At 36.1% G+C, this 17,257-nt stretch overlaps 1 protein-coding gene across 2 annotated transcripts in view; it reads right to left on the reverse strand.

Moving 5' to 3' along the window:
- LOC149299019 (cGMP-dependent protein kinase 1-like) overlaps nucleotides 1-17,257 on the reverse strand; it is a 409,471-nt gene that overhangs the window by 59,707 nt on the left and 332,507 nt on the right. For both annotated transcript variants that reach the window (XM_089486888.1, XM_089486887.1), the window contains exon 5: nucleotides 5,956-6,019. In XM_089486888.1, coding sequence (XP_089343014.1) covers nucleotides 5,956-6,019 — 64 coding nt within the window. The remainder of the gene's footprint in view (nucleotides 1-5,955; nucleotides 6,020-17,257) is intronic.

The raw sequence follows: 17,257 nt of genomic DNA on the forward strand, positions 1-17,257 counted from the left end.
GGTGACTTTTGGCAGGAAAAATGTCTTTCTCCCCACACCATGTGTTGTCTACATCCAACACACAGTCCGTTTCCACTGTTGTGTCTATTAAAATGTATTACCACAAGGTGTCATCCTGAGCCAATACGTGAACAGTGCTTCTCTTTAAGCATTTTCATTAATGTTGTTAATGTTGTTAAGGACGGAAGGCATCAATCAGTTTGGGGTAAATGCACTGTGTGCTGATTATGGGGTCTGCTCTCCACAGATATGGTGTATACTAAAATAACAGTTCGCAGTATTTTACATGAACCCCTTTTAATTTTAAGCATACAGCCAGCAGGCCTTAATGAACAGAATAAATGTTCTGCAAATGTCTATTTTCCTTTTCTTTGTAATGATTTAGCAATCCTCATGACACTTTTAGGTTAAACGGATTTGAAAAAGAATGACATATATGCGAATGAGACCATATTTTGTCAAGTAGTTTATTTTATGCCTAATACTCAGGAGAAAGCTTTATCAGTGGATTTGCTAATTTGGGATATTTGACATCATTTAAAACATTTGATAAGGAACAATGGTTAGGAAGATATAAGCATGTCTACATTGAGGTATAAAATCAATTTTCATTCTTGTTGAAATGTAATAAATGGACAGGTTCAAAACTTTTTACAATTAAAAAATTTCCCTATCTACATTCTGATGTTATCCCAGCTGCTCTGAGAATCGACCATTTGCAGGGCCGGACTGGGAAGCAGCCCTGGAAATATTAGGACAGCAGCCCCATATATTGTTTTGCATGGTCAAGCTCATGTGCCCATATGCCACACCAGGGGTATAACTGGAGACCACAGTGCCACCTTTGCCACCTTGGTACTATCCCTGCCCCTTATAGCCTGCCTGTGCCATCTTTGCCTTCAAAGCAGCCTGCCTGTGCCACCTCTGCACCTGAAGCAGTCAGCCTGTGCCACCTCTGCTCCCTTAACAGCTTGTCTGTCACTTTTCTGCCCCTTAACACTTATGCAGTCATTCACTCATTCACTCACTTACTCATTCACTAATTCATCCTCTCTCCCTCGCTCCCCCTTACCTCATCTGCAGATTTCTCTGGTCCAGGGGCCTCGTTGAGTGTGAGAGCTCCATAGCGGTAAGCTGTGGGCCCGTGTTTGGCAGCTGTTGGGCCGTATAGACATCTGTGCAGCCCCAGTGATGATGCAAAAAACTGCAGTCATTTTTCATAAGGGTAGACCAGCCCTTAGTAGGCCAGTCCGGCCCTGACCATTTCTAATGTTTAATAGATGAAAATCAACACAACCACTATCTTGTGCTTCATAACTACTTCACATTTATCCATCAGTATAACCCAAATTGTATAATTTAATAAAGTTGACATATTATCAGCATTTTTTATGGAACGTTCACTTTAAGCATTCTAAAAGAACACACAGACTGTTCTATCAGTAAAGTATTGCTGGAGCCTCTATAAAATGTATGCAATACTTTGAAATGTTCCTGCTGTGGCTGGCTAGAAATTTTATTGAAATAGAATTGGTTTTATGTGCCAACAGCAGTCTTTTATATTATGTTTTCCTTTTATTCTTCTCACAGCTTAGAGAGACCTTTTCTCTATATGCTTAATAGCAAATATAAATCATGTAAGGTTTCCAAAAGAAGAGAAAAAAGATTGTATGGTTGTTTAAACAGAAATTGTCTGCCTGTAAGCCATTGCTTACATTAAAAGACTCCCAAGTTATCAACCACTGTAATACAATATAAAATACGTCTTCAGGTCAAAAAGTTGAGTTTATGTTTGAGTAAGTGAAAGATGAAGTGTCTTGAAGCACTGATTATATAACAATTTTAACTGAACCCTTTTGTGACTGACACTCCCCTCTGTGACATACCCCTAAGTGACAGGATCTTTTTTTGCCATTTTTAGCATATCAGTGTTCAACCATCATTCTCTTTTTCCATGTTAAGTGTACCTACAAAAATTATATTTTAAGGACAGATAGGGCTCTCCCTTCCTGTTTTTTTTTTGTCTTTCACAAAAAATCCTTCACATTTTGATTCCTCTCAGGAGGGGAAAGTAAGTGGAGTTTTGGCAATTTTGTGTAAGAAATGTGACAAGTTTCCCCTGCAATTTTTTTTGCTTCAGAGGCCATGCTTTTATGTCCTGGCATCCTCCTTTTGTATTAGATGCTTTTTACCTGAGTTGTAGAGGAGCTCTTCTACCATACATCCATCTGGTTTTGCTAGCTAAGCCATGCCCTCAATTATTTTGTATTATTTTTATTTTATTTCATTTTTATTTTTTTTTTGTATTTTTTTTTTATTTCTTAAATATTTTATGAAGAGAGAAAAATTTTTCTCATTCATTTCACTTTTATCCCCACATCTTACAGATCACAGTGTGATCAGTAAGAAGGACTCCATTGCCCTGCAATGCTGACTGCAGTACCTGTGACCAGCCTGCATCAGAGGTTTCAGGAATTTATAGGACATAATAATACGTACTAAGATCATGAAGCGGTTAAGCCACAGTGATGAGCCACCACCTACGTTTACTTGCTATTATATATATATACATAAACCACATGCCGCAATAAGTATGTATATAAAAAGTGATATGCTGCCTGAGCCATTGGAATCTATGAAAATTCAATAATCACGCATAAGAGGGTTGGTTCAGCCCTGAGCAACACATTTTTTTTTATTCTTACCTCTTCAGCAACATATTTCTTTATCTACCATCTTATTAATATAATCACCATACTGCATAGGTTTCAAGTATTTTCACCATCTTGTGGCTAGTAAAGAATTAGTAGGATAAAAAGCTGTTCTTTACTTGTCCCTCACTGGCAAAACATTACTTTGCCTTCAATATACTTTGGGATCACATACTGCATTTAAAAATGTGATGTAGGATGTGAAATATGTTTTTCCTGCTCTCAACCACTCAAGCACTTGAATAAATAGAAAACTTTGCCCTTGAAACGGTGTACATATTACATCTTAAAAACAGATTTCAAGGGTACATAACGAAAACACACATGCCAGAATATTTTTAACTTTCAATTCATAAATGTCTAGTCAATAAATGACAATATTGCACAAAAATATTCTCTCACGTTGCAAGCAAGGCATCACGTGTGCTGTAAGTCCATGGAACAGCTTCTACAAAGTTTTCTTTTTGTCATTTTGAAAGGTTATCAGATAATAGCAGTAGCAGCTGTAATGATCCTAACTGTCCATTCTAGTGAAAGTCAATTGTGTCTACCTGTTTGCAGGGCGCCTGTGGTGTTACAGGCACGGTAACTATTACAGGTTACTTTGGGATGCTGACGCCTGCTATTGAGCAGGATAGTTTAACCGGCAGGGGAGACTGTCAACTGTGCAAAGTGTTGAGTCAATCGCTACAAGAATATTGACCAAATACGCTCTGTGTCACTACGCTGGAAATCTAATAAGGCTTGCTGGAAAAGATAAACAGAAAAGCAAAAGGATATCATCGTGATGAGGAATGCACTCACTTGAAATGGGTATATTAAAGGGTGAATTAAAATGGAATAATATTTTTCGACTAGGAGAAGTTGTTCCATAAGCACTGGTGTAACACTGAGGTCCCCACATTGCAAGGTGGGTCCTGTCCAGTCGGACACCCAACACCAGCTCCTCCAACTCTCCCCAGCCCGGGCATAAAGTTACGTCAGGCTCCCTCAGTCCCACCACGCTGATTCTGAGTGGCAGGATAGGGCGTTGTTTACCCTTTAAGAACGCAAAAAAATTTAAGAAACAGGATTTGGGAAAGTGACATATCCTCTTCAACTTGTTGAGATAAAATATGAAATAAATAAGCTTTTTTCTTTACAAGTAGATATGATATTTTTATACTCATATGTGCCTTGCTTAAACAAAATAGGTCTCCTAGGAATGAGTTCATTTAAAACAAGGACTGAGTTACATTATTTGAATAAATAAGTATACTGAACTCCCACGAGCTGGACAAAAGAAAACAAATCTAGCCTTGGGAAGAAAAACTAACATAACAGGCAATCCATTTAAAGAAAAATGGTACTTTGAAGTCACATTTTTCCCATGAGTTGGTTGAGGAAGCAAACCAGTGGATCAAATTACTTTTAAAATAAAAATAATACTATAAGAGCCTTTTAAATAAAAGTATTTAACCTCTGTCAATGCAAATATTAATCTTTGTGTACCTTGAAAAATGCTAAATATTTTCAAGAAAAAAATAATAAAAAAACATTGCTGGAAATAGTGAGGCCTGGAGTTGTGCACCATAATCTTAGGCCTCATCCTATGTCGTTTTTTTGTACGATCCAATGTAAGCATAACTGAGAATTCTCCAGGTTTCACTATAGGTCTCCGGGTGAAGTCCTGATCGACAGGGCTCTGGGTCAGTTTCTTCAAGCAGAGGAGCTTTATGTGGCCACAAAGGCTGTGTGGGATTAGCCCTGCCCCGTGCATTGCTAGCCCATCACCACGTAAAGGGCAGACTAGATGGGCCGAATTGTTGTTATCTGCTGCCAACTTCTATATTTCTCTCCTCTAGAAGATTAAGAGCTCTGGGTACCCTACCTTAGGAGTATATCAGAAAGTTTAACCCTTTTGTCACTGACACTCCCCTTTGTGACATACCCCTAAGTGACAGGATCTTTTTTTGCCATTTTTAGCATATCAGTGTTCAACCATCATTCTCTTTTTCCATGTTAAGTGTACCTACAAAAATAATATTTTAAGGACAGATAGGGCTCTCCCTTCCTGTTTTTTTTTTGTCTTTCACAAAAAATCCTTCACACTTTGATTCCTCTCAGGAGGGGAAAGTAAGTGGAGTTTTGGCAATTTTGTGTAAGAAATGTGACAAGTTTCCCTTGCACTTTTTTTTGCTTCAGAGGTCATGCTTTTATGTCCTGGCATCCTCCTTTTGTATTAGATGCTTTTTACCTGAGTTGTAGAGGAGCTCTGCTACCATATATCCATCTGGTTTTGCTAGCTAAGCCATGCCCTCAATTATTTTTTATTAATTTTTTTGTATTATTATTTATTTATTTATTTATTTTTGTAATTTTTTTTTTATTTCTTAAATATTTTATGAAGAGAGAAAAATGTTTCTCATTCTTTTCACTTTTATCCCCACATCTTACAGATCACAGTGTGATCAGTAAGAAGGACTCCATTGCCCTGCAATGCTGACTGCAGTACCTGTGACCAGCCTGCATCAGAGGTTTCAGGAATTTATGGGACAAAATAATACGTACTAAGATCATGAAGCGGTTAAGCCACAGTGATGAGCCACCACCTACGTTTACTTGCTATTATATATATAAACCACAAGCTGCAATAAGTATGTATATAAAAAAGTGATTCTTGAGTTTGATAGGTGGTCTTATCATGGCAGCTATTTATGAAATGTCCTGCTCACTGGACCAGTGGTTGGTTGCTATGGTTATAAAATCACTTTTCACAATGACGAGTAATGGCCAACATTTCTATAAACAGTTTTTTTAAGCCTTACAATATGCTACACGAGCCATTGGAATCTATGAAAATTCAATAATCACGCATAAGAGGGTTGGTTTATATTTAACATCCATATATTCTTAAAGAAGTTAACATTATGAGGCCAATATATACAAGGAAGGAACCTGTTAGCCAAGGTTTGAAGATTTTGCAGTAGAAGTTTATGCAGCATATCACCTCTACAGTATATAGTTACTTAGAGAGACCTGTCATTTGGTGTAATAATAATAATCTTATTATTATTATTATTATTGTGTGAGAAATATGGGTTTGAATAATATTTATATAATATTAATATACTGATTAAGACAGATTACAAATATCTTCTGATGACTTCTCATGATCACTATCTATTCTGATTCCTGACATTATAAAATTAATTTGCCACATTATATAACTATAATTCAGCAACACATTTTTTTTTATTCTTACCTCTTCAAGTACGTCAGCAAGTTTACTAAGTATTTCTTCAGGGAGGCTCTGGAATGTAGGGACACTGCAGAAAAAAAATATAATATTTATAATCATATAAATATTTGTCTTACTTCTTTGTTAATGATATATGTTCAAAATTTATCAAATTGAATTAATAAATGTCTAATTTTTATACATTTTACTATGATAAAGTACACTGTATCTTTTGTTAGTGCCTGCTGAACAGGGCAAATATGAATGTTTTGACTAATCTCAAAGTTCTAAAATTCCTTGGACATATCAAAATATTACTTAAGAAATTGAGAATGACGAGGATAAATCAGTCAAAGCAATTCTATTGCTGTCAGTTAGTTATAGCATTTAGTTGCTGATTTGCAGACAATCGTCAAGTTTTAGCGTCTTTTTATACCCAAAACATTTCAGTTTGGCACAGGAAAGGATAAGTAAAATGTTTATATATAACCAATTCCTGAAAATGAATACCTAATAATATGTAATAGCTCCTTGAAGAAGCCCTAAACACTGAAAATCACTGGATAGTAATGTTTAATAATAGTTGTTAGGACATGTAGTAAAAATTACTCCGTTGATGTGAAATGGAGCAAATCAGAAGAAAATACAAAATTCCTAAAAATATAATTTCAACATATTTACATATTATATGGTGGTTTCATTAATTTAAAAGATGATCAAAGCTAGAATTTGTAGTCATGAAGACGGAATATTTTGTTGAATTTATACCTTTTATTGGCCTAACATAGAAAAAGATCTCAAAATAATTTCACAATTTTCTCAATCTAGTTAGTACATCTTGTGTATATAAGTCTTTCCCAGACAGAGAGATGTTGGACATGCTGCCTCTTTTCGCTTACATTTGTGGTTTTGCGTTAAACTAATTTTCTGATGTTGGATGAAAAGGCCTGTCAAGTGTTTCCACACCCAACTCATCCAACCATGTCTTTAAGGAGCATAGCATTCCCCATCAAATAGTGTTTTGTTTTGTTTTAATTGTTATTCAGTATATGGTAAATATATTATTTAAGTAAAATTCGTTATGGTCAAGAAAAGTGCTCTAGATGAATGTAGGATAAGATGCCAAAAATCTATTTCTTTGTCTCATAATTAAATTGGTAGAATAAGTTATGCGGAACATGTGTCAACAACAATTAACCAATCATAATATTTAATATCATTACAATTGAATGTCGAATTTGTACAAAATTCATGACTTCCTAACATTAGATGTACCTTACATCTTTGTAGGTGAAAAATGGTCATTATTGATACATGTTTGCATACCCAGCCAACTTTAGATTAAACATTATCAGTTTCCTGCTACAATTAAATTTCCCATTGGGAATGGTCGAGTTGTATAATTATTCTCATGTTATCTGCTGAGAAAACAAGTTAACAAGAAATATGATGGGAACAACTGCATTTATGGAATGAGTTTCTATGGCAAGTACAATGCCAAGCATTAGATCAAGTGGTGTAAAGCACGCCGCCACTGGACTCTGGAGCAGGGCAAACGTGTTCTGTGGATTGACTGCTACAGACATACCTATACTTACTTAATATAATATCTTAATTCATAATTAAAGTTTAAAGAAAATAAACTAAATAAACAAAAATTTTTTTTTAAAAAAAACATCTTTTTCAAGAACTTAAAATTAATGAATACTAGAATGTTTAGCCATAAAGATGGAGTTTTTAGTTGAATTTGATACATTTTATTGGCCTAACATAAGAAAAGATGAACTCAGAGGTCTTAAAAGTTTATGTGATTGTAGCATTTTCTATGTTGGCCTAATAAAGGGAAACAACTTTAGATCAATTTTCCTTATCTATAAAGAACACAAACCAGTGAAACGTATCAAATTGTGAAATTAACAGTTTAGAATTAGGAATAAGTAGAAAATGTCAGTATCATTTAATATATTCAGGAACAGTCCTAGTTCTGGTTTAGTGGCAAGTTCCAATAGATTTATGTTAGCACGAGACACAAGAGAGAGAAGACAAGTGCTTATGGTCAGGTGATTTACAGGAATTAATAATGTCAATCTCTGTGGCCTATATTGCTATTAATATGATAAATATCAAATAAGTGTCATACAGGTATAAAACACTCTTCAAGTTTTATTTGGATAACGCACACAGAAGCTTTATTTGACATGGAGAAAATCATTTTTGCATTTAGCTCTATTCTGGGGAAGGTCTTACATGTTACTGGATATGCCAGTTTAGGTTCAGGCTCTTCGTCTGGCTCAGTTCAGTTCGGATATTGAAGCCGAAATGGGTAAAATGACTCCTCTTGATTGTACACGGCTGAAGAGACCAGCACCTGCGTCAAACTTGTGATGTACCACCAGCTGACTTGTCCACCTCTATCACAATCCATCAATTATATGTTAAAACTCACCTAATACTATGTAAAATGAATAAGACTATATAACATGCTGAATGATAATCTGTCATCCTAACCATTAGTTGACTGGACAGGGAAATACTTCTAGAGCATTCCAGCTGCAAGAAACTAGCCAAGCAAAATAATAACCAAGTTACTTAAATCTGAGTACTAAAATGAACACGAAAGATAATACATTACATATATATCCCAAAGCATTTTATTCAAACATAAAGAGACATTTCAAGATCCTTGACTATACAACCTTTTCAAATCTCATGTCTATTTTTCTTTTTAAACTCTTCACCAACTCTGTAGTTACCTAAATAATAAATTATTGAAAATGACAGCATGAATGCAGAAACCCACACATACAGCTAGAAATTAAAATTATGCCAAAATGATTCTTTGTGTAAGCAGGTGTGCCAAAAAAGAAAAGAGATAGATGTTTCAGCCTGCCATTTTCAATGTATGTCTTTTTACACCTTGAGTGTCATTAAAAATCCTCACGTTGTGATTTCTGGATTTAATCCTAAAACTGAGTTATAAATGGGTACAGCATGAGTTTTCTTTTTGCAACAGATGTAGTGCAATAATTAAAACTGTTCAAATTGCTTATCTATTACCATAAAATAATTATAAGTCCATTTGTGTCTTTTTTTGCGCATTAAAAATAACCAGAAATCCTGGTTTCATTGAAATTGTGAATTATCACAGAAAAAAAATATATAATGCCACAAAATGGGCTAGTCAGACAGGATTTGTATGAAAACAAAAGCAAAGAAGCAGAAATATATACAGAGTAAGAATCTGTGTTATAAACTCGTGCTGACAGATCATTTGTCTAGGCACCAAGGAGTCGATGGATGGAAATTGGTTCAATAATCCTCTTCTAGAGCCTCTCAAAATGTAATAATGTTGCATATGAAACACTAATGATACTTCTGCATTGTTATACTATGTTTAAAGGGAAAGTGTGGCCTAAAACAAAAATAGCTTTTGCTGCCTGTAAAAACCTTTCCTGACACTAATCCTAGTGCACTACTCCTGTACTCAAAGGCTGCAAACAGGCTAGGAAGTCTGAGATTACTGCTCAAGCTGTAAAGTCAAAATATTGTGGCTTACTTGAACCTCTCTAGGGCTGCAGTTGTGTACAACTGTACTAATACAGCTGATTAGAAACACCTATAGTCGGGAACGGGCTGTGGATCACATGGCGGCCCTGGCACTCTAAGGCCATGGCTGGGTACTCATGACTACATGTTATGTTTTTATACTCATGCAGCATGACAGACACACACTGAATCGCTCAATCTGGAGCGGCTTATTGGATTGCACAAGATCCAGGGAGCGGCAGTCCATGTGCTGCATAACAGGGAGTCATTTGTCCTATAACAAGGCCCTGTATTCTCAATTGGGCCAATTAAAAATGAGATCTCTTAGATCACACAGTCTCCCTAGTTAGCTCCCAACTGGCACTGCGCATCCTTAAAAGGCTGAACACCATAGTATGATGTCATATACCAGCGCTTGGAAGAAGGATTGAGTTGCAGAGGGGGCAGCTGATGTCCTGAAATAGGCCTAAGACACCTCCAAAGGCTAGTATGTTAGTCGGCCATTGGGCCCTTCCACTTTGTAAGAAAATACTTTATGTCAGGTATGCTAAAAAAATAGCTAAAACAATATGATCCACACAAATATATCAAGCATTTTATATTAAGATACACATTGTATTAAACTTGACTTGACTCCAATACCCTAACCCCACAGAGACCTACTGGACAACTAACATGTCACATCCGGACATTTCACCCATGCCAAAAACATTGTTTTTTTAGTTAAAAAAACTTCTGTACTCATTATTTTAAAACAATTATGCTTCGTTTGACATTACACAGAATTCAGTTGCTAATTTTCATTAAAAAAACAAAAGTATTCAACCTTCTGTTCATGAGTCACACTTTGACCACGCGGTAGCTGCATTCAGACAAATGTCAAAAGTCACAGTAATTTCCAAGGGTAACGAACAATAGTAATAGCACTGGCATTTCTTCTTCCCTTGTATGATCGTGACTTCAAGGAAGCAGGGAAGGATGCTCCATCAGTGCTCTCTAAAAGCTATTCTGCTTGACTTAGAAAAAACAGACACCAAGCATTGAAAAGTGTTTTTTTCCCCCTTGTGTAACATGCTCTTATTTTTATACATTTATTTCTCATGAACCTAACTCTTGAAATGTAAAATACATCAATGTTTTAAATCCTTTGTGTATTTAAAGTTCTTTTTAAAAACCGGTATTGCTATTTGTAAATTAAGCTACCTTGCTTGGTTATAGGACCAATATAAATCTAAATCAATTTACACTCATCTAAATATATGCTAGATCAATTATATTATATTTTTCTTTTATTAGTACACAGCTGTTTATTCAGATCCATGCACATGTTTATAGCCAATATCATTTTTTAAATGTTAAAATATAAAAATGTTAAATTTATTTGACCCTCCTAGCTTCTTGGTTTCTGTAAGTTTAAATAGTTATGTTATGAACGTCTTGTTATGTTCTGATTACACATTGTGCAGTGCTATCGAACATGATGGCACTTTATACTGTAAATCACTAAATAATAATAATATAGGAGGAAGTAAAGATATTGGAAAAATGAAAGTTGCCCTGTCCCAGATATTAATATAGAAGAAAAAATAAATAATAATAATTAAATTATGGTTTATTTAACTATATAACAACGCACCTGCCATGGTTCTCATTTTGATTGTGCGGATTAGTCAGGCATTTGTTCATGAATGAGCTGGTGAATAGGAGGAAAACTAACCCTTACCCTGATTATGGCCTGTGTATGCTTAAAAAAACAATATGTAAATGTTTTAAAAAGAACTATGTAAGGTACGCTTCCCATCTACAGCACTATGAGGCTTCATGCTTCACACACACTGTCTATGTATTGCAGAAATACGGCATTGTTACACTAGGGTCCAAGATCCCTTTGATACAAACTCATACAAGACAAATACAACCTGTAGGTATACATTTGAAACGCAATACAATGCCACCATATTTATGTAAGAAAGTTTTGCATGGATATGTGAGTAGTAATTACAGTATATGGGTGTAAATGACAGCTATGTAATTAAATGAAAAAGGTAAATATAAATTTATAATATAAAATAACAATGGCAATACATACATAACTGCAATAAGGATATCCGAATAAGTAAGGAAAAGTTGACACTCAGGCAAAAAATGCATTAAATAGCTTTATTCAATCAGTGCCAGTATTGTAAGGGTTATTTTTAAACCCATTTGTCATGTGTTGGAATCTTTTCACCATCATTCCTTAAGCTTAGAGTCTGTGTGACAGTCTTCATTGGTGAAATCCCTCTTGTAATCTACATGGATACATTTGTATCGGATTGCACAATTAAAAAGTTAAGGTAGCAATTTTGTAGCAACACTGGCAGGACAGAAAACAATTAAGAGACTGGGACTAAGTGGGAAGTTAAACAAGTTATGACAATAAAACGGGGTTTAAAAACCTTTTCAATACTGGCACCTTTGAACACCTTTTTTCATTTTTTTACTATAATTGTACGTATTATTATCACTAATAGTAGTAGTAGTAGTAGTAGTAGTAGTACTAATAAATTAAATGATATAATTATGCATTGCAGTACTTAGTTTATGTAATGCAGCCACATATTACATTTCAGCAGGCATTAAATGGTTTAATTTCTCTGTGATAAAGTGTTTTTAGTCTTCTGTGCTCAGTGTTAGTTTACCATTGTTTAGAGTTTAAACCTGTTAACAAATTTTTATACTTGATTTTTGGTTGTGTAAAAATTTCAATTAAAATGTATGAATTTTACATGCTTAAACACAGTTATTTCCATCAGCTTTCTTTGGTTGAATTTTAGCGGTTGTTGTATAGACTCTACCCTAAGGATTTTATTTTAGACAGTTCATTGAATAGCAAACCATGAATTGGTTTTGACCGCTATGCGTCTAACCCATTTGGCTGTGCTTGCTCTGGAGGTTAAACTTCCCAGCCTTCCCCAAAGACACCATATATTGTTAACAAATATTGCTACATCACATTTTGAACCCCAGTATTCATTTAATACGGGGTAGCAAATTCAAATATAGTAGCAAATATACAATATCATGGGAGATGGCACATTGATAAACGTTTGTTAAAGCAATGTAAAATATATTGGAAAATATTGTTTATATAAACCAAATCCTTAAATGCAGACACCTATATTTTTAGAAATGGCAGCAGACATTGGCCAAGGTCATAAACTAATTTTCCATTTGTTAATCAATAGTCCTAAACAGAGGTCATGCAGCGTGCCAAACAAGGACAAGGAGACATCTTAATCAATGAATGAAACATTTAAATGTTTCAGTGTCTCTGATAAATGACAATCTTTAATACTTGTTATTATGTTTCTTTTTTTTTATTTGTGTTGTTTTATCACCTTTTTGCTTTAAGAATATAACCCTTCAAATATGAGATTTATAATCGGCTAAAAACAATTTGATATTTGTATTGCGCATATTTGTAAAATTCCCATAATCAAGAATATGATGACATAATATTAAGTCAGTATCACACATTAAATGCCTACACACTGGCACTGGGTTTAACAAGGTATCCATTAGCCAGACAGAGAGACCTACGGTAACTGGGCATTAAAGAGCAGTAGCGTACCTAGCGGGGGGCGGGGGGGGGGGCGGTCCGCACCGGGTTCCGCTCATCAGGGGGGTGCCAACTTGCCGGCACCCCTCCAGAGACGGACAGCAACGTCCGCCGCTGGAGGAGCAGGCTCGCAAGGGAGCGGTATCGGAGGTCTTTAGCAGACCTCCGGCTCCCTTGAGTGATTTTAAGCCGGGTTCAACCCTTGAACCCGGCTTAAAACCACTCAAGGGAGCTGGAGGTCTGTTAAAGACCTCCGATATCGCTCCCTTGCGATCCGCGCGGCAACAGCTGCTGTGCGCCGGGATTTGTTGTCAGATCCCGGCGCACAACACTGAAGCCGCGCCCACTGCCATCCGTGACCTCTGACCCAGAAGAAGACAGAAGAACTGAAGAAGAGGAGCGAAGAGCAGGAAAAGAAGCTGTAAGGAGAAAAGAGGAAAGGTAGGAAAGCATTCAGTGAGTGAGAGTTGATTGGTATGTGTGTGGATTGGTATGTGTGGACTGTGGATTGGTATGTGTGGACTGTGGATTGGTATGTGTGGATTGGTATGTGTGGATTGGTATATGTGGATTAGTATATGTGTGGATTGGTATATGTGTGGATTGGTGTATGTGTGTGGATTAGTATATGTGTGGATTGATATGTGTGGATTGGTATATGTGTGGATTGGTATATGTGTGGATTGGTATATATGTGGATTGGTATATATGTGGATTGGTATGTGTGGATTAGTATATGTCTGGATTGGTATATGTCTGGATTGGTATATGTGTGGATTGGTATATGTGTGGATTGGTATGTGTGTGGATTGGTATATGTGTGGATTGGTATGTGTGTGGATTGGTATATGTGTGGATTGGTATGTGTGGATTGGTATATATGTGGATTGGTATATGTGTGGATTGGTGTGTGTGTGGATTGGTGTGTGTGTGTGGATTGGTGTGTGTGTGGATTGGTATGTGTGTGGATTGGTATGTGTGTGGATTGGTATATGTGCGGATTGGTAAGTGTGTGAGAGTGATGGGTGTTATGCTGTACCATTTCCAATGTATTTTTCATTATATAATTATGCTCTAGTACATCATAACTCCCATCACTCTATACTGTTCCATACAGTGGCAGAGCTGGGAGACAGAGGCCTTGCACCCCCACCGCAGGACTCCTGAAAGGTAAGTCAACTTCAAAGTGGGAGAGGGTAGATAGGGAGAAGGGAGTGAGACGGGGTAGGTAGGACAAAAGGAAGTAAGAAGGGGTAGATAGGGCAATCATACATACCAAGTCTGCGAGTACATCCTGGAATCTGGGTATGCCTGGGCATGATAGAAATGTGATTGCTGTTAACAATCATATATATGTTATTTAATTGTTTTGTCCTATTTTGGTGTATTACTTACTTGAAATAAAAGTGTTAGATTTTTTTTTATGGTGTGGGGGGGGCCATATTCGGTTTCGGCCAGGTAAATGCTGCATTTTCGGTTTCAGTCCAGAATTCGTTTCGGTGCATCCCTACTACTAATGAAGTGGTAGGCCTACACCACATCAATGTTTGGCTTCGTATATAGTGATAGGAGTTATGCTGCACTATTGTCAATGTCTGGCTCAATGTATAGTGATAGGGATTACGCTGTACCACCGTCAATGTGTGCCTCAGTATATAGTGATAGGTGTTATGTTGTACCACCCTCATTGTCTGCCTCAGTATATAGTGATAAGTGTTATGCTGTACCACCGTCAATGTCTGCCACAGTATATAGTGATAGGTGTTATGCTGTACCACCGTCAATTTCTGCCTCAGTATATAGTGATAAGTGTTATGCTGTACCACCGTCAATGTCTGCCTCAGTATATAATGATAACAGTAAGTGTTATGCTGTACCACCTTCAGTGTCTGCGCCGGTATATAACGGTAGAAGCTATGCAGTTTTAAAGTGTGTAGGGGGGGTGCCACATACAGGATCCGCCCCAGGTGCCAAATACTCTAGGTACGCCCCTGTTAAAGAGTGATTTTTTTTTACCAAAGAAAATAAAAGAGAGCTTCACTATACCAAATAAAATGTATATGAAAAATATAGACACTGCTTTTCTTCAGTAAGAAGCTTTCTAGAGCGTGATATGCAACTGATTCCTTCAACAAATTTCAGTGCAAATGATGTCAATGGTAGCATTTGCAGTGTAAGTGAATGTAAACCATCCAAAGAGCATTGCATGGTGAAATTTAAGGCTTATCGTAGTTCAGCTTGGGCAGAGATAATCTCTACACCTGTCCAATCGTATTGTCTGGTTGGTATAGTCTATAGGGTGGAATGCATATCCTCCATTCCAAATGGTTATTATGTTGATAAGGTACTAGGTTACCCAATTATGAGCGACCCCTCATTTGTTGCATAGATATCCCATGCACAATAAGGTGTAATGTGTGCTCAGAAGAACCTATCAATCTCCATGAACATTGTATGGAAAGGTGGTGTTGTCTTCATAACACTACAAGATTGTACTTAATACTAGAAGGAAATCTGGTAAAACGCTGCTATAAATTAGCTGTGTGTACACAACTAGGTACTATGCCTTGTCTATATTCAACGTGATAAAAGCACCTATACTAATAAAGTGAAGATATAAGTAAAAGGGAAGCAAGTTTAAAAGAACTTTGCCTTCATGTTTCTAAACCGATAATCCTTCTCATGGCATTTAGTTTTCCATTCATTCATTCGACAACGGAATAGATACCATAGCATTGTGTGTTACTTTCCTCTGACAGATCAACCCGCCCCATTCTTTTGAAAGGCAATTTGAAGAGATTTTTATACTTATTCATAATTCTGTCTATAAACCTCCAAAATTACAATGTGCAAAACTGAGATAAAATCCTTACTTCAAACCTCCATTACAATGACAAAGCGAGATTGCTTTGTTTTGACAACTATTGAAGAGAAATGACTCGATTGACCATTAAAGAAGCTTTTACATCACATAATGTCGTTTACGGCTAATGCTTTGTTAACCTTCATCTGCTTTCTGACACATCCACGTTTTATAAATATTTAAGCATATTTTAGCATGAGGAGGGATGTGTTTGTAAAATTGAAATATATTTTCTGCCCTTCGTCAGGTAAGTGGACGAACTTCCTTCCTCCAACTATAAAAACAATCTTTAATGGCCAAAAATGGCTATGTTAAAGATTGTAACCACTAAACCCTTCTCCTCTGCTGAACTTAACCTTTTAATAACTAAATGCAATATTACAAATTTGTTGGTAATGTTAAATACCCAAACCCGCCACACAAATAATTCTTTAATCATGCAAAATTGTTCTTCATTCAGAATCTTTAAGAGACACGTCATGTGACATAAACGCAGCCACTGTAGGGTGTTGTCATATAAACTGAAAAAAAGGTTCTATCTTTCCTTGATAAGACCGTATCTTTAGAGGAAAGAAGAACATGACAAATCTAGTAAGGTTTGAGTACTTTACGTGCTAGAGTGCTAGAGTTTTTTTTTATCTAAGTGCAACAGAACCATTAATATTTAGACCTCCTTGGCTTAAGGAAGCAATCTTTGACCCTAATTAAACCCAGACATGCAGGAAAGTACACTGTAATGCTGCATCAAAGAAGCTCAATAAAACAGCAATTGGAACTATTTTTTATGATAAAGACTTGTCATTTCTAAACAGAATAGATAACTTCTAGCTAGAGTGTTAGTGAAAGAACAGTATTATTTATGGAGCATCCAAGGGTCCGTTTAAAGGTTTTCTCAATATGTATTATAAAATGCTAAGCCTTTTCTTTTTCCATTCCCCTATATATAAGTTCAGTTTCTGTGGCTTTGCAAAGTATGTAATTATTGCATATGTTCTGCAGGAATAGATCTCACACTACTATTTTAATGTAATAGCTCCAGAACATCTACTTGAGCGACCTTTATTGGTGAAAACTAAACCAAGTAAGAGGCGGCTTTAGTAAGCTAATTACTGAAACTGCATCTCACATTTCTTCTTTTGCTGCATTGAAGAGCTTGAACTAAATCCATTACACACCTCTTAACTGTATTAAGGGCTGCAATCTCGAGAGACTTTGTATTCTGAGGAGCAAACACATTTTAAAGAAATACAGGACTCAGCTCAAGACAGTGTTGTATGAGATTAACATGATTAAAAATATATTTTAAATTAATTTAG

The sequence above is a fragment of the Sceloporus occidentalis genome, unplaced genomic scaffold, assembly GCF_023333645.1.
Source record: "Sceloporus occidentalis isolate IW3139 unplaced genomic scaffold, rSceOcc1.0.p SCAF_30, whole genome shotgun sequence".
Taxonomy (NCBI): domain Eukaryota; kingdom Metazoa; phylum Chordata; class Lepidosauria; order Squamata; family Phrynosomatidae; genus Sceloporus; species Sceloporus occidentalis.